Below are 19,043 nucleotides of genomic sequence, written 5' to 3'. Positions count from 1 at the left end.
TAATCAGGTTTGTGTTAATGAACAGGTATACATAGTACAGTTGCCAATGACTGAGTGTATATATAATTATTTGCATATTCATCACACTACTTACATGAAAAGAATGAAGAGGCAGGACTTTCACATTGCCAAATAAAAAGCCTACTTGCATGTATTAGGATTCCTGCCCAGAATAAATACTCCAAATTGATTCAAATACGAGAAACCAAATAAATAATTACCATTTGTTTCTTAATGCAGTGGTTTAGGAGGCCCGACTCCCAGCATTCTTACATATTGTTTTGTATTACCATTTGACTAAGGATAAGTGTGGATACCCTGTGAAACTGCAGATTAGCACCAACTAAAATGACTCTGTATTAGGCACACAGACATAAATAAGCTGAGGCATAGTAGAGAGCAATTGTTAAAGGGTGCTTCAGATTTATTTAACAAGACTATAACAGTCAGCAATTAATGTATGGGTGGAGTGCTGGGAATGCTTGGCGACAGAGACCAAGCCTTGAATTTCAACATCTGTATCAGTAAACGGAATGCTGTCATCCATACATAGAAAGGATCATACTCAGTAGGATTGTGAATAAAACAGTCTTAAAAAAAAGTCCAGGGCAATCAAAAATATCCACAACCCATTCTCTCCCCAACACCAAGACAAATATGCACGAGATAAGGCATATAACATATATATAATAAACACAAAGGGGTACAGGGCAATGAAGGAATATTTTACCTCTATGTTTGTCTTCTGCTGGTCCGAAAGCAAGGCAAGCTGTAAATAGGACACATTTTCCATGTTAATTTACAATTAACTCTGCATTATATATATATATATATATATATATATATATATATATATATATATATGTGTGTAAAGCTCACACTCAGACTATTTGTTTATAAAATTATATTTTCTGCACAGATATACAAATATACATACACAAAAAGTTCCTTGCATCTCAAAATGTATGTATGAAAGATACAATATGCCTTTTTCTCGTCCTAGAATGAATGACTGTTTAGGTTTAAAAATCTAACAGTCATTCTGTTGATTAGCTTACGTTCTACCTTCCCTAGGGACACTTGTAGCTTTTACTGTATTAGTAAGAACACATGTACACTGAGCTGAAAACACATTAGTCATATCAGTATAAATAGCAGTGCCAAAGCAACAGGGTCAGAAATGGCCACAATGTACTCTGGAATAAAGTCCAGAAAAAAAAACAACAAAAAAACAACAACTAGGCAGTTCTCCATAATGATTTACCTATTATTTTATAATTTATATAGCGCCAGCAAATTCCGCAGCGCTGTATCCATCTACCCAGACAGTAAAATAAGATTTATTTCCTCTATTCTTTAGACTCTGGCATAATTAAAGCTTAAAAGGGAAAGTACACTGCTCAACATGCTGAGAGTTTTCCAAAGTTGGAACCACTTGTTGGCAACTGAGAGCGAGCCAGATAAGCAAAATACTTATTGAAGACGTCAGGCATTTGGCTCCTGGGGGTGTGGGTTACGACTCATGCACCGTCCCTAGTTTTAGCACATCAAAAACATTAAGCTTTATAGACTGCAGCCCCCAAACCAATAGAATGAGACAGATTTTAATATATTCACTGGTCTTATGTAGCCATATATGTTGTGTTTTGTTTTTATCCTTGTGTGCAATCCATGCCACTTCCCACCTGTTTTAGGATGTGTAAATATTCATAACAAAAGCCAATAATGTTGGAAGAGATGTCGTCATCTTCATGGACGAGTAACTGTAACATCAGAGGCACTTTGGATTCGATAGAGTGCAGGGTATCCTGGGCATTCTTCATATCACCAGATTTTACCAGCTTAGTCCAGCTAATGATGAGTGACTGCCCCATTCCATTGACAAGCTTGGAGAATCTGGCCAGGAAATCCACATCTTCCTCCTGTATCATTTTTTTTATGAGCATTAGCAGTAGGACAGGAAACAGATAATACCAAATACAAAACAGTCTTTTACTTGACAAACAAACTCTGAAAGAGCTCAAAACAAACAGCTTGGCAGCTGGCCATTCACTATGCTCACTTAGAGAAGGGAAAGGGGGGTGGGGGATAAACAAAAATTGAAAACCTGCCATTACAACAAAACAACCGCACAACTACATTACTTAAATCATAACATGTATTAAAGTGTATATATTAATGTACAAAGGTAAAACTATGACGTACTAAGCAACAAAATAAAAGAAAAGGTTACCTGTGCTCTCTCCTTAATCCCTATGTATATTTAGACAAATGGAGGTCATTTAGTTGCTCCAATGGCCATTGGAGGGAATGCCTGCCTGCCAACGTCAAGGCAGACCCCCCTAAGCGGGTCCTAACACTGACCCTTCAGCCTGCTTCCTTGAGCTTCTGGCAAAGATATCTCTAATGAGACAGGGAGGGGTATTTTTTTATATACACCCCTATATACTTATTAACCCTTAATAGGGAACACATGGGATGGGCAGCAGCATTGTAACAAAGCTGTGTGATACAAAGTAAATACAAATACAAAAAGAGAAGTCCTGCGCTCACTCCCATCACTACTGGGCCGGCTGCAATGACTACAGTACACATCAGCCCCAATATATAGTAAAAACCAAAGAAAAGAAAACATTACTTGCACTCTCTCCTTAATCCCTATGTATATTTAGATAAATGGAGGTCATTTAGTTGCTCCAATGGCCATTGTCATTCCTTGCCAGAAGCTCAAGGAAGCAGGCTGAAGGGTCAGTGTTAGGACCCGCTTAGGGGGGTCTGCCTTGACGTTGGCAGGCGGGCATTCCCTCCAATGGCCATTGGAGCAACTAAATGACCTCCATTTGTCTAAATATACATAGGGATTAAGGAGAGAGTGCAGGTAACTTTCTTTTCTTGGGTTTTTACTTTATGAATTGGGTCTGATGTGTACTGTAGTCATTGCAGCCGGCCCAGTAGTGATGGGAGTGAGCGCAGGACTTCTCTTTTTGTATTTCTATGTACTAAGCAACAAGCCTAGACAAAAAGTTACTCACCACGTAAGTACCCCCATGGCTAACTTTTTGATTCACTACATTTCACCATGAAGTTGGTTCACTAAACGGTTTATCGACCCCCTAACGCCACTGCATACTTTCTAAAGGTCTCCGGTTAGGAAGGACAGTCCATGTCTTAGGGTTTTGTCCTGCCTTCCTGGGTTTGCTCTCTCATTTATACTGCTTCTGGGGACACTAGAGATCATATCCACGGCGAGCACAATGTGAACACATCATGAAGCATGCAACTGCTGAGAAAAGTGCTCTCAGACCATTCAGTCTATGGATAGAGCATTTCAGAACTGATCAGTGCATGCGCAGCAATTAGTAGGAATGGGCAGCATGACTGAAGGTCAGCACTGGCAATGTAACCCTCTCTGTGTGAAGAAAATACATCCAATTTAAAATAAGGACATCTGAAGTTTAAAAGAGTTAAGGGAGCAAGGGATACCCACAAGTCTCCTCTCCTATTAAAGGGAGCAAGGAATAGCTCCAAATCTCCTTCTACTCTATAAAAATGTTAAACCCAAGCTGGTTCTGTTTCAGAGGATCTCTGTGCATTGTGTCCAGTAAGGGGAAGGAGAGGGACTGGTCAGCATGTTTGTGTTTATTTACAGCAGTGGTTCTTAAACCACCACCCATAATCCAAACAACAGTCCAGTTTGTGTCAATAACTTTTTTGTGTCAGTATTAGATTAGAAAAGGAAAATTAATTCTGGTCTGTTACTGGATCATGAGGATTTGTTTGCGATCCACTGCTTTAAAAGGAACACCCCAGGCACCATAACCACTACACCTCCCCCTGTTTATAGCAACACATTACATACATCTAAAAGCTTCAAGTTAGAGCTTACCAGACATGTTCCATATATCAGAATAGTGAAAATGTCAGTCTGCTGCACTTGTGAGAAAACTGTAGTTCACAATCAGAATTTCACAAAAAAATTTTTAACAAAAAAGCATAGTGTCTTGCGTGTTTTGGATATAACTATTCTTAATCATTGGCATGCTATACGTAGTTAATTTTCTTGCTGCATGAGACTTTACAAATTATTGAGAGGACTAACCTGATCAATTCTGAAAAATCCTGCAGACTGCAAGACTTGACACAAAGACTCCACTAACTTGGTTTTATCACTTGGATCCATTCCCTTATTTACAATTTCATACAAGCAGTCACATGCTTCCTCCCGGAGAACCTCCACTGACATATGACCTAGCAACATATTGATGAACCTGAAAAATGCAGAAAATATTTCAGTGATAAACTAATGAACATAAGTAAAATGCTAAAGAAGAAATACTTGGGATCACAGTATAAATAAATATCGATTTATGCCATAAACTCTACCCTCATCATGTAGGCTGCACCCTTTGAAATTCTATGCCTTCTGGAGATTATTTAGCATGACTGATATTTTGCATGCATACCATTCTTAAAGGAACACTTAGATTACATTAAAATACACTTATTTCTAAGCTTAGCATGTTACAGATGTGTTGCATTATTTATATAAATATAAAACTGTTGGGGTACATAAGCCAAACATAAAAACTTACCTGTAATCCAGTGCCTAAAAAGCCTTCTCTCAACACTTGCTGCTCCCACAATGACATTGGTGATAGAAAAGTACTGTGGACCAACTGTACATGTGCAGCAATCACAAAGCTCTGCCAATCAAATGTTTCTCATAGAGATGCACTAAACCCAATGTTTCTCTATGAGTGCTCAGCATCATCATGCTGGACTTGATGATGCCAACGTGAACACATTTGACTATTTTTATAATAAGGAAATGCATCTAGAGACAGTCTCTAGAGACACGTTCTCTTACAAATATTAACAATGCGGGTTCTCAGAAACAGAAATATTTACGTTCATCAGAGAAGATGTTCAGGGTCTACGCACCAAAACCTCTTTAAGAAAATGAAGCAGTTTTGTTGTTTATGGGGTCTCTTCTCTCTGCAGTTTAGGCAGTCCTAGACACACCCACCCTGGCTGTGACTCACAGCCTCCCTTCACTATTCTTGAAAAGAAGTGTTTATTTGGCACATATGTTCTGTCCGTACTCAGAGTGTGCTTACTTTAGAACTTTTCTTCTGCACTCTTCATTGCTAGCAAGTTCTTACATACAGTACTACCTACAGCCTCTTGTGTGACATTAGTCAAGTCAAAGCTTCACAGGAAGAAACAGGTATCAAAGAAGTAAAATTTTCTACGTATTCCAGCGCTAGATGAATGCTTTATTTTTTTCATATATTTTACGATAATAAGATAAGTTATATATTTTAGTAATAGCCATTTTACTCGTGTCCACGATGTCCCTCATGAACACAAAAGTTAGAGTTGCGCAATAAAAGAACGGATTAGCTTAACTGAAGAACTTGTCCTAGGATTTCGAGGACTTTTTACAAAAAAATTAAATTAAAAATATGCAGATTTTTGTTTAACTACCTTTTGCATTAAAAATAAAACAATTTTTAACCACCACCTTGCCTTTAACTCCGTTTGAAGCAAGTACCTTGCTGCATTAAATGTACCCGTAATAAAAAATAGATAATTAGCTTTTATTTGTTTGCCTGAATGAAAGCATCTCTTCATCTAGATTTAATGATCACAGATTTTCGTACAAAACATACCTGTCGTTAGCAATCAAGCTTAAATCTATCCAAGAGACAAATGCTCCAATTACTTCAAGGCACTGGCATGTCAGCTCGGAATTACTATGCTGATAGGTCTGAAGGATTTGGTACCATGATTCTACCAGATTTGGAATACACTGTTCCCTCATTGTATCTTTCAGCAGTGTGTTCCTTCGGGCTTCCTGTAAATGAAATGCCAATATATCAAACCCAGTGTCTAAATCTCCAATCAGCTTCAGCTCTTCATTAGAAACATCATAGTACCGTAAAATATCTGGGTCCCTGAATTAAAGAGATACAGGGATTAAAAAACAAGCAATTAAGTTTGTCTTCAATAAATGTAAAAAAGGATGCATTGAGCTATCTTTAAGCATGTGTTTTCATACCAAACACTCACCTCTGAAGTATGAATTATATCCCGATCCACCACCTCTGCATCAATAGCCATTAGGATCCTCAGGTAAAGGTCCACACCTCTTGGATTAAGGCCCACCACTGACAAAATATCAAAGAAGAACTTGGGCCACGTTGTGAGGTATTCTGTCACAAAGACCAAGGCAAATACTTGGGCTGCTTTATTACGAATAAATGTCTTCTCTGGTTGCGCATTAAGCATCTGTGTAGTAGAAGTAGTAGTTCTATGAAATCATAACTAAAAGCAGATGGCTTCAGAAACACACACAAAAAGATATTGTATTAATATGTAAAAAAACAAAAAAAAAAAACACAGCAATACAGGTGTTTTGCTTTTTTCTTTGCTTAAGTCCACTACATTCTCCAAGACAAGTATTTTTTTGCAAATCTTTATTATGACCAGATCACAGATCAAATTATCATAAAAAATCAAAGTCGGATAATCAGACACAAACATTCACAGGGTTATTTACCAAACCAGGAATTGTCCATAACACACATTAATTCTCAAAATTGGAAAAACTAACATTTTAAATTCACTGGCAAATTCTCATAACATAAATGACATTGTATAGGTATCTTAAGGTGCTATATTATAAATATAAAGTCACGGAAATCTTTTATGTTCCCTGGTAATAGGGCAAACTGGATTTACTGATTGTGGCGGGTGCCAGGACTCCTCTGTAGGCAGGTTTACAACTTCGATGTCGATTAATGATGCTCCTGCCACTCATTCACTGGTTAAGAGTGTCAACTGATGACTACCAGTCAATGAATGTCTGTACATCAAAATTTGCACAGAACTGATAGTAGCCAGGCCAAACATACAGACTCAAGGCACCATGACCTCACTGGAGTGGTCATGGTGCTTGGAGTAACCCTTTAAAATATGCATTTGCTAGCAATAAAGTGAAAGAGAAAAAAAGAAGAAAAGTGGCATCAGCTTATTTCTTTCTTTAACTGGAAACAATTTAAAATAAGTGAAAATTACCTGTGATTGAAGCCATGTGACAAGTGTGTCTCTTATTAATTGCTGCTGCAATGTAGTCAATTCTGAATATCTGCAAGAAAAGATTGCATGAAAAAATTACACCACATGTATAAAAAGTTTTTTTTTTTTTAAAAAATTTCTTCTGTCATTCCAAAAGATAAAACTTGTAAGTGATAACCACCATGGAGAAACCAATAGCATCTACAATAATTTAAAGTATCCTACAACAAAGGAGAAAGTGTTAAGATGCAGCCCCCAAACCATCATAGAAATTGTTGGGAACATCCATCTTTAAGAAAAGGAGAAAATATTTGAAAAGCTGACTAGAAAATGTAAAATCAGCAATATTGTTTTCTCCAACAAAATTGAGATCTACCTGTGTGTGGGTAAAATAACAGATTAAATTAGTATCTTGTAATACCTTTTTTATTGGACTAACGAAGTTTGGAATGACACATCAAAAGCACTTCTGAGCAAAAACGACACATAGAATTAAAAGCGGACTTGTGATACTGGGGTTAAAGCGACATAAGCGCATATAAAACACAAATAGAAAAGACACTATTCGCACAGAGGGTCAAATATTTGTGTAAGGAACACAGAGTGAGGGGGGGGAAGAGGGAAAAACCAAAAACAAACAAACAGTGCATGAGTTTGTACTAGGAGGGAAATATAAACAAGACATATAAACAACCTACGCATATATACATGCATATAGATACACACACACACACACTAATACATAAACATACAAATACATGCACAGATCTATACACAAAAACCAATACATATATCTACATATGTACAAATGCGCGCGCACACACACAAACAAACCCCCATCAACTGGTCATTAATGCTGTTCCACAGGAGTGCTGTAAGATGCTTCTTTATGGTGTTTAAGGTAGTATCTGTAAATATTCATTCTGCCATTTAATTGCTGGGTTGTTTCCCCAATGTATTTAGTGCATTGTATCATATATCCTACATTGCTAGATATGCAGGTGTACGATTCTGTAATGCTTTAAAGGACCACTCAAGGCACCCAGACCACTTCAGCTTAATGAGGTGGTCTGGGTGCCAGGTCCCTCTAGGATTAACCCTTTTTTTTTTTTATAAACATAGCAGTTTCAGAGAAACTGCTATGTTTACACTGAGGGTTAATCCAGCCTCCAAAATCTCTAGTGGCTGTCTCATTGACAGCCGCTAGAGGCGCTTGCGTGATTCTCACTGTGAAAATCACAGTGAGAGCACGCAAGCGTCCATAGGAAAGCATTGTAAATGCTTTCCTATGCGACCGGCTGAATGCGAGCGCGGCTCCTGCCGCGCATGCGCATTCAGCCGATGACGTCGCAAGGAAGAAGGAGAGGAGGAGGAAAGCTCCCCGCCCGGCGCTGGAGAAAGAGGTAAGTTTAACCCCTTCCTCCCCCCAGAGCCCGGCGGGAGTGGGTCCCTGAGGGTGGGGGCACCCTCAGGGCACTCTAGTGCCAGGAAAACGAGTATGTTTTCCTGGCACTAGAGTGGTCCTTTAAGGTTTGGTTGTTGTTGGTGGCTGTGTTGTCAGTCATATGTGCTTACATATCTTATTTTACATCTGCATCAACGGACTAATACGGCCACAAAATCTACGGCCACAAATCTACTCTAAAATTTTATATATATAATATCATTGCATGATTAGGTTTTCAACCCCAACTGATATTTGTAAATATTTTTCTAAAGGACCAATACGTAATTAAAGGACACTTACTTGAATTTTATTTGATGTTCAAGGACTTGAAAACAGAAGAACTTGACGTGATCATCACTAAAGTAAAAAATAAACACAAGTGCAATTTACGCCTTGCAGGCAACAACGAACAAAAATTACATATATTTTCAGTACATTGACAATACTAAGAAATTACAGACAAATGCATTTTTGTGTAAAATGCACGAGCAGTTGCTCCACATGCAATATGACCTCATGTGCCCATTGTGTAAACAAAGCAATGACTTTCTCTCGAACACTTGTATAGCTCACAAACTGCGATCCCTTCTGAGGATATTTGCAGGAGAACCACGGATAGTGGGAACAGTAGAAAGCAAGCTAATCCAGAACAGCACCCACACACACGTTGCACCGTTACGAAAAAAGAAAAAAGCTGTTTGTGTAGTGTGCAAATGGAATCGCATTTATGCCGATAAAACAGCACACGTAATATTGCATTCTCTATTCACATACACTTTGAAACATAAAATGAAAAAGAAATAGGGAATATATTTCCCTCACAACACGAGCAATGAAGGACAATTTAGAGCTCCCTGACACCTTGGCTAAAGCAATCAGGGTTTCGCATTAATGTGAATAGCAAGTGACTGGTCATGTGAGAGATGGTCAGATATAAAGACTGTACTGTAACTTAGAAAGCAGGAACTTTTATAAAAATTCCTAGAGGCACAGAAAAGGGAATTAACATGAAAGTTTCTCAAGTCAAGAAAATAAACTCACAAGAACAAAAACAAACAACCTTTCAGTGGTGATATTGTGGTTTCTATATCATATTACTGCAAACATATTAGTTTGACATTGTTAAAGAGAAATAGCTTCAAGGACTATTAACGGATAACACTAATGAATGCGTTTTTTAACCACATGATCGGCATCAGAATTCATGAAGTTATATTTTATGATGATTACCTGTATAGATAGGCAACATACGTACATGTAAACAACCTACCATACGGAGGCTATATCACTACGTAGCCTGCCAGACAGGAAAACCAGGACATAGTGACTATGTACCATAACAATATGGCTACCAACAAGATACAGGTAAAATTTGGGCAAAGTGAATGGTACAGATAACAGAACCTCAGAACAACCTAAGTAAACTTACATTGCCAAAAGGTTAAAAACCTAAATACAGCTGTTAGAAGAAACCCTAAAACAACTTTGGCACATATTAGAAGGTCTAGCGTGCCTACAATACCAAAAAGTAAAATGGTCAAAGTCCTGAAGACAGAAGAAAAATAAGTGTTAAGTGCTGCCCTATAGTGAAAAAAAGAATGCAACAAAAAAGCCCAACTTGGCTCTCTTTTTACCTGTATGTTACCTGCCTATACTAAAGGTGTCCCCCCTCCCCCGCCCCCCTTTATCTTGTCAATTTCTGTAGAGATCTATGTATATCAAATATCTGAGTCCTTTTAGGGAAGATTGGCCTAAGCTTAGGAATGGGAGTATGGCACTGCCCAAGAAAACAGAACGATTGTTTTGTTGTTACAGTGTCCTGGGGTGTGAGCTTTTTATTTTGTGTTTTTGCTACAAGCAATATAATTTTTAGCCTTTCCTTTCGTCATTTACCATCCTTGAATGTTTGGCTTTGTTGCTCTATGAATCCAACTATACATACCTAAACATCCTCCTACCCGTTTCACTTATGGGAAATGGCTCCTGCATTCATTACTCCAAAGACTAATGTTTTCTACTTTGCATATTTACAGTATATACACCATGTCAAAGCTTACTTTCCTTATATCCTAAGGCATCTGTTTATTCGTATTGGGATTTACGCAATCTACTCTGCATTTGTATGGTTTACCTCTTCCTCCTCTTTTTACTTTGATCTACATTTTACCACCTGCTTCTAGAGTACAGAAAATGCATATCAGGCCTCCTAACAAAACATAAATTTTAACACGATGACCTCTAGAAAAGGCCAATCTCGATGCCTGAGGTTTAAAACTCTTGGACATTTTGCAAATTATCAACCCTAGTTAGATTTTAGACATTTTATACCCACATAAATATGTCATTCTACAAGTGATATGCTTTTACTGCCTCACAGGTATTTCCATGTACTAAAAGGCTCTGCCACTGGGAACATAACAGTCTGCAGGCAGTTACTAAGATACAAGAAGTCCTCAACTCTTATATCTACGAGAATACTACTCTTGTCAAAGAATAAATGTACATGAAAGCACAAAAGTTATTGTGAGAGATGCTTTCGTGCAATTAGGCTCACACCGCAAGAAGGGGGCGATGCATCTATTAAACAATTATTGGGACTTAAAGACTTTGGGGCACATTCCTAAAACTCTTAGATGAGCAACTTACAGCACAGAGAATAGCTCTGAAGCAATACTCCAAGCATCAAAATCACAACATCTTAATACAGCAATCCTGTACTTTAATAAATTCGTGTGAAAAACAGCAATATTTACATGTGTTACAAAGGCTGTCAGACAGGCACTAGATGCACCTCCTTGTGAAAACTTTTTATTGTTTAAAACGTCTTCACATTGAGCTTTGACAAATGCTGAGAAAGCTCCTCACATAAAAAGCTAGGCACCGACCAATATAGTTTATCCAGAGCCAATACAGATAATAAAACACCTTTCGGGTCAATTACCGTTTACTGGTGCCAATATTCCGTGCATTTAAAGTTGTTTAAAAAGCAAAACAATTTCAACACAAATCTGGCATTAACTGAACATGCGGGCAGCAATCACACTTCTATTACACTCAGCAAGCACATGATGTGATCACTGTGATTGCGGTCACCACACTACAATAACTCTGAGACAGACAGCCCAGTACATTATTCACTGTTACACCTCCCTGCCTTAAGCTGAGCTCTGTATGAGGAGACCCACAGAGAAGGGTGATGTAAGGTTGCAATTTGGCTGAGGACTCGAGTTTCCAGTAGCGGAAGATGACGTGCAGTGACTGTGAGAGATGAGTTATCGGTAATATCGGTAAGAAATATGCTCAATACCAGCTCGAATAACTGGTGGAAGCAATGAAAGTACTGGATTCTATAAGAAGTATCTGTTCACAGTAAATGTAGTGAATGAACTGGAGAGACTCACAGCAGGTATTGCAGCTGTGTTGAGACCGGGAAAGCATTGAATTAAAGTTGAATTTAACTTCCTTTTAAAAGTTGAGCCAAATAATCGCACAAAAACACCAACAGTGTTTCTTGTAATTCTGAAGTAATGCACTCATTTTGACACAATGTATGTTCTACTCACAAGTCAATAAATGTGGGAAGCATCTTACAAGGGCTTTTAAACAAAAAGTAGCCATCACGTATGCCCATTATCAGATTTTTTTTAAAAAAAGGTATATAAAAAAAAAAAAAAAAAAATACATTATACCATCCCAGCTATTGCTCCAGTAATCCTTCTACTCTGAACGCTCTTTTTACATTTCATTGGACAGAAAAAGGCATTAAATAGTTGTACATTATACCACCAGCCAAGGACCGTTATCGGCTAATTTTTCTAAACGGTTTAATCGACTTTGGTGAACTTAAATCGTTAATATCATCTCAATCAATTCTCTATACTGGGGAAAATGATTATCCTTAAAATGAGAGCTCTTCCACAAATACCAGAGTCATCCAGTAACTGCCTAGTTATGTTCCAAAACATTCATTTGATAAACTAAAAACATCAATTTCCTTTATTTGGACTTCCAGACAACCTAGACTACCATTCCATATTTTGACTGCGCCAGGAGAAAAGAGAGTCTTGGGTTTTCCATATATTCCATTTCTATGCAGCCTTTCTATTTTCACATCTACATGAACGAGAACTGAACACCAAAAGTCACGGTATCCTATAGAGCACAGTTGCTTAAAAAGAACTCTCATGGCGCCATAAAGACTATCTTAATGTCCTCCAGCATTGGCTTCAATGTGGAAGCCTTGGACTGATTTAAAATGTCACCTTATATAGAGAGCAACAACACCATATATGTAATCAGTTTAACTTGCCACTTCTGCAAAACAAAGTATTATTGTAATGAGAGTACCTACCTGTATATCCGCCGGGATATTGCTTCGGCACAAACCTGCCAGGCATCATGGGACACCTTTAATTGCTCAAAATAGGCCAAAGCCTGGAATAAGGATGAAAGAACAAAAAGTTAATTGTAAATACAGTTCATTAGAGCAGGTAACAGGCAAAGCAACATAAAATGCAGTGAGTTAAAAGTATGAAGGTTATAATAAAAAATGAAATTAATAGGAATGTCAAGTTAGGGGGCGTAGTTAGAGGTTTACACCAAGCATGAGCACCACTTAAGTTATTTGAAGTAGCTATGGTGCCTGCTGCCAGAGGTGGAGTGCCACCTATGGAAGCATCATTGGAGTGTCACCAGCCAGCCCGGAAAGAGAGTGAATTCTGTGGCATTTTGAGAGCGGCCAGCTGATGATCTCAGCCAATGAATGGCGACTGGAAGGTCACAATGCATCTCAGAGCCCAGAATGTAAGTCATTGACTGAGAGTGGTCAGTTGATGTTCTCAGCCAATGCATGGCGACAGCCACCAGCTTTTGACTTCAGCAGCACTGCAAAAGCCAGAAACACATCACTGGATCACAAGGGAGCTCCGGAGTCCTGCAAGGACCTAGATAAGGGAACAAATCGTTGCTAAACAGTTTGCCCCACTACCAGGAAACTGGGTCAGGTTACTCCTGGCATCAAACCATGACAGCAGACTGTAGTTATGATGCTTTCAAAAAAACAAAGTTTAAAAATAGAATACAGTATAATATAATCGGAAAAAAATATATAAAACAGTCTTAACTAAGCCAGAACATGCGAATCGGAGATTTAGATTGTTATGCAAAAGCAGTAACAAAATGGGGAAATAAAATGAATAAAATATATATTTTACAGAGAACATTTTTTTCATTGACAATTGATTGTATATGTGACTATTTAGATAAATAAAACACAACAGACAGACAAGCTCCTGTACATTGAAGAAAGACCAACATACTCGTTCTCTGAAGTCAGCATTGGCATTTGGGTTAAGTCCAAGCAGGGCTTGTTCATCCATGTCTGCTGCTATACTCCAAGCACCCTATTAATGTCAAGAGGTTTGCCCCTTTCTGGTACAGCAGAGTCAACCAACATCTGTCAAAGAATGAAAAAGCAAAGTTAGGAGAAACATTGCATTTACAACAATAGTGTTGCTTGTCTCAGCAGAACTGGACACATTCTGTACAATGATACAAGCGCAGAAAGTTTATATATGATCACCAAGTGGTTTTCAAAGCTAACCTTTTCAGTGCCAGATTGATCAACAATATTTCTGGTAAAATGTTGGATGAAATGCATTAATAAACCAATTGTAAAGCTATAATAGTCATAATAACATTTTAGAGATCTGAATAACGTAAATATGTATTACAGGGATGCTTCAACCACCCGTATGGTAGGTGCAATATGTAGGTTACGTTACAGCTATTTATGCTCTGCAGTTGTTGTTTTTTATAATTAAACATTGATAAAATTCGTTTTATTCCATTTGCACATTCTTGCTGCCTCTTCCTCCAAATTTGCTGTCTTTTTGCTCCACCAATACATTAGCATGGAATATCAGCTCCCCCCCCAAAAAAACATGTTTTCCATAAGCACTTCCGTTTAAGGCTTTATGGGACGAGCTGAACAAAGCTATAGAAGGTTAAGAGAGGACAATGATTGGAGCTCACTGCATAAAATTGCAAAGATGGGGGATCCGCAACATAGTACCTGCGCCAGATCAACTTCCTAGCTACAATCAGGGACACTGGAGCACATCAGACCCAGTCACGGAGGAACTCTTCCACCGGACCAGGTTGCAGTGAATAAAAAGTCTTGGAGACCCTCCTTTCTGTAGAGCAGTATGGTTTTATAATAGCCTTTACCCCACACATTAGAGAAGTCTAAATGTAAGGGGTAGAATAAGTCTTTATTGCATGCATACAGCTATTTACATTTAACACTGTTGACTCTTTCTACAAAAGAATGTAGTGCACAATTGTCCTTCCCAGGCACCACCCTGTCAGGGGTCTTAATCACCTTATCTCCAGCTAATTCAATCAGCTCCCTGCTGTGCCCTCACTGTCCTAATGGAACAGCATAAAAATGTCAACCAGAACCCCCTTTCTATGGGCCGTACCCCACAATATATTTAACCCTAGAAAGCTCGTCACCAAGCGACTTTGCTGTCCAAAAAGCACCCTGATCAGAGTAGCCACGCCTTTGATTCAGCATGTTAAAGTTTTGCCAGGTCACGGCTATTCTCCCATTCGATGGCTTAACCCTGGTTTTCATAAAGGGTTTCCCGGACCTCTGTGGAGGGGAGCGCTCTCAAGCATCCTTCAAATAGTGCTCTATGCTTAAAGATTGACCAGCCCTTGGCACAGTTCCAGGGTCTCCTGGTCAGGCGCTCAAAATGTAAAAATGAGTCCAGGCAGTCCTCAGAGGTCCTAAAGTCCACATGGGAAGCACAGCAGTTAGGGACCCCACAGTGACTATTGCCCCTTTTAGGTGCTCCCATGAAAAGGCATTCACGCCTCTCCAGAAGGCCGTGGCACAGGAGCTTCTGTCACAGGAACAAATGCAGTTATCTTCCACAGAGACGAAAGCAGTAATTACACAACGGGCGTACAGACCAGCGAGGAGAGCTTCACCAAGCTCTATATCAATGCATTAGTCAGGCAAAAAAGAAGAGGGGGGGGGGGGGGGGAGGGGGGGAGAGAGTATAACAAAATATAACTATGATTAATTAATTACCTATATAATAGATTAATAAAACAAAACATTAAGCACCATAACTACTATGTGGCTAAAACAAAGTTCTTATTTTCTGCCATATCAATTTTGTGCAACTTTTACAATCATTTAAAGAGGGGGTGGATGAGCAGACACAAGGCTGGCTGCTGTGGCTATGGTCTTACAGTGTTTGTTTCACATGTTGAACATTATTCAGATTCGGAAACCAAAAAAAAAAAAAAAAAATCTTGCTTATGCTTCAGTTTTAGATTCCAATACGACATTGATAAAATTAAGCTATTGCCCTTGCCCATTGAATACTTGTAAAAGAGACGAACAGAACAAACTGTAGGTACTTTTCAGGTCTTGGACTAGACCTATATGCCAGCAGCATGAAATGCTAATGATTAACATGTGAAAGGAGGAACCACATTTTTAAAAATAGATTTATCTGAAAAGTTACATATGCGTATAATTCAACTAGCAGAATGCACAGCTAATATTTATTGTACAATATTTTATCTAAAGGTGTGTGAACCATGGCAGGTATACATCAGTAGAACTGCACGTACAATAATAAATGGTGTCCATAAGTCTGATGTGTAAGTCTAAATATGTACAATAAAAAAAAAAGTCTGAATGGCATAAATATGCAATGGTTAAAATTGAGTGGTAGGCCAGTGTGATGGTCATCTTGACATCAAAAACAGCTAAAACAAACTAAACTTCACACACACACACACACGATTGGGAAATAGATATTACATTGACAGTTACACTTTGGGGAAAACATTTTTAAACTCAGGATATTGTCATTTTTAAGAATAACAAATCTGAGTTGTTTAGTAGATCACCCCCTTACTTGCTATCCTTTGATATGACAATCCTTTATAAGAATACTAAATTAGAGAGCAATATACTTAAGAACTGAAAGATCAAATTTTAAAAAAGCCCTTTACACCTTTGTAAGAAATATTAGTTAATTTCTCATATCATTTTATAAGATGTATTATCATTATTGCTGACTTGTTAAACTACTTTTTGCTTTGTATGCTAAAATTTAATGTACGTCATAGATATGCTGAGTGTGGCAAAACTTGGACAATGACATTTTTCCTTTTAGGATGTCTGACAATGTGATACTATGCTTAGTATACAATTGTATAGGATGATCTAATATGATTGAGTGTGACAGACTTACAATTCTATAGGATGTAAGACAATGCTAAATACTCAGGATGTCTGGCCTCGGATCCAGACATATTCAAAGAAGGTCTTATCTATCTATTTAACATGTGATATTTAAGGAAGTAATCAATCTTATATTCTGAATGGCATATCTCATGACACATGTAAATACAATTGTATAAATGCCCGATTCACAGTAATACAAATTGAGAACTTGTCATGCACCTTTCGTGTGTCTGTTATTTGCTGAGCAAGTTTCTCCCGTCAATTGATGTGGTGACCGAGAGATACAGAATTGAGGGAATTGAGTCCAAGACAGCATTAACCCTTTCAGCTTGGTGTCTAGAAGTGGGATCAGCAAACAGCAAAACCATTGGGTAAGTAGCCTTTTTGTGTCTTAATTGACACTGATTGTCTATGATTCCCTTTGGTTTAGTAAGACTGTATCCAGTAGGAAAGGTGTAAGGACTCTAGTTATATTGAGACCATGAGAGGTCTCCAGTTTATATTGAGACTATAAGAGGTCTCCGGTTTATTAGACATTTGGTCTAAATATATAGGGTTTTGGTAACCCAGGTTAGTATCTAAGATAGATACAGGGTATCTCAGGTAGATACAGGTTTTTGAGACCATAAGAGGTCTCCGGTTTATTAAGACTATAGGTGTTCTGAGGAGCACGGTTTATAGATCTATAAGTATAACCCAAACTTCTCTTTCTCCCGGTCACCTTTGTTTGTCTTAAGTGTTCTTTGTGGGTGATTGTTTGTCTATATTGGGGACACACTTTGGTAAGTTAGTAGTGTCCCCACTCTGAGTATGGGAAATGTGAGTTCAGGTCCTGAGTGACCAATATGTGTACATGTATATGTGTGTGTATGTATATATGTATGTATGTATATATGTGTGTATATATGTATAGATGTGTGTATATATATATATGTGTATATATAAGATAGCAGTACTTTTAAACAAATGGAGGTTTTTAAAATACATAGGGATTAAGGAGAGAACGCAGGTAACTTGTTTTTCTTTGGTTTTTATGATATATTGGGGCTGATGTGTGTTGTAGTCCTTGCTGCTGCCCAGTAGTGATGGGAGTGAGCGCAGGACTTATCTTTTTGCAAGATAGCAGTACTGTGTATTAGAAAAGAAATGACTCACAGGTTGTACTTGATAGACCTACTTAAATCTTTTTGCTTTATTCTTTCTGTCGCATAGAAGTATAAGTTTTATTGTAAGTTATTTCACATGGGATCTGTGTGCCTGGTATGATTGTTGCTTTAAAATACCATAAGCCCACTACACTTTCTATGAGAGTGGGATAAGTGTAAATGTGTTAAATTGTTTAAATAATGAGCTCAGTATATTTTATACCGAGACAAAAAAAAAGAGACACTTCATTAGTATTTGAAAGTTAATTCCCCATATGGGATTAATTGTATAGAACACCAATCAGCACATCTTCCCTGCCCTGTGTGTTTGTTGCAAAGGATCCATACTAAATATGATTTTTGTTTGAAAATAACAGAGTAACATTTTAAATTTTCAGCGGTCCAACACATGCTTTATTTTGTGCTGTAAGTTAACCTTTTTATTGCTACAGATGCCTTAGATAATCCAGTACAATAACTACTGCTTGTGTCTTCTATGTCTCACATTATGTGTTATTTTAAATTGTGGTATATAGCCTGGATCAGAGATCATTGACAAAGGTTTCTACCTGTTGTACTAAGGCTCTTGGAGACTGACCGGTCTAAGGTTTGCCATGCCTTTTAAACATGGTATAGAATAATTTTTTTTTAAGTCTCTGAGAGTTCTGAAAGATTCTGGTGAAACCATGTCTGTGTAATCTGATCCAGATGTTTGTTCAATTTCTATAAGATGTAAGTTGATGCAGAAGCATCTCAGATTAGTTAATGGAAGTTTTATACAAATAGTTGAGTTATGAGCGCGCTATATAAATGGATCCTTTCTTTATATACAATACTATAGTAGAGTAAAGTAATGAAGTTAATTAAGAAAATGTATACATAAGAATCCCTAAAATGAATCTAATCTAATATTGGTATACCATAAAAATATGTTGTGATTACAGCTGTTAACGGTTTATTCTGTGTAAATGGTGATTGTGATAATGTGTGAAGTGTGAAGTTTAACTGGAAAGTGGTTTAATTTATATGTTGCTGTATTGTTTTAAAATTATATGTGAATCAGTTTGTTACAGTCTAGTGATACTGATAAGAATGCCAG

At 37.8% G+C, this 19,043-nt stretch overlaps 1 protein-coding gene across 2 annotated transcripts in view; it reads right to left on the bottom strand.

Moving 5' to 3' along the window:
- The window catches only part of XPOT (exportin for tRNA), a 45,247-nt gene that overhangs the window by 19,294 nt on the left and 6,910 nt on the right, over positions 1 to 19,043 (bottom strand). Inside the window, exons 2-11 of one of the 2 annotated variants that reach the window (XM_063447072.1) lie at positions 13,846 to 13,982; positions 12,879 to 12,961; positions 8,828 to 8,884; positions 7,081 to 7,150; positions 6,073 to 6,291; positions 5,940 to 5,957; positions 5,673 to 5,857; positions 4,100 to 4,268; positions 1,686 to 1,922; positions 731 to 769 (exon numbers count right to left, since the gene is read on the bottom strand). In XM_063447072.1, the coding sequence (XP_063303142.1) occupies positions 731 to 769; positions 1,686 to 1,922; positions 4,100 to 4,268; positions 5,673 to 5,857; positions 5,940 to 5,957; positions 6,073 to 6,291; positions 7,081 to 7,150; positions 8,828 to 8,884; positions 12,879 to 12,961; positions 13,846 to 13,905 (1,137 nt within the window). In that variant the 5' untranslated portion in view covers positions 13,906 to 13,982. The remainder of the gene's footprint in view (positions 1 to 730; positions 770 to 1,685; positions 1,923 to 4,099; positions 4,269 to 5,672; positions 5,858 to 5,939; positions 5,958 to 6,072; positions 6,292 to 7,080; positions 7,151 to 8,827; positions 8,885 to 12,878; positions 12,962 to 13,845; positions 13,983 to 19,043) is intronic. The other variant, XM_063447073.1, reaches the window with a different exon arrangement.

Source organism: Pelobates fuscus, chromosome 3 (assembly GCF_036172605.1).
Source record: "Pelobates fuscus isolate aPelFus1 chromosome 3, aPelFus1.pri, whole genome shotgun sequence".
NCBI lineage: Eukaryota > Metazoa > Chordata > Amphibia > Anura > Pelobatidae > Pelobates > Pelobates fuscus.
This window is presented reverse-complemented; position numbering and strand designations above follow the sequence as displayed.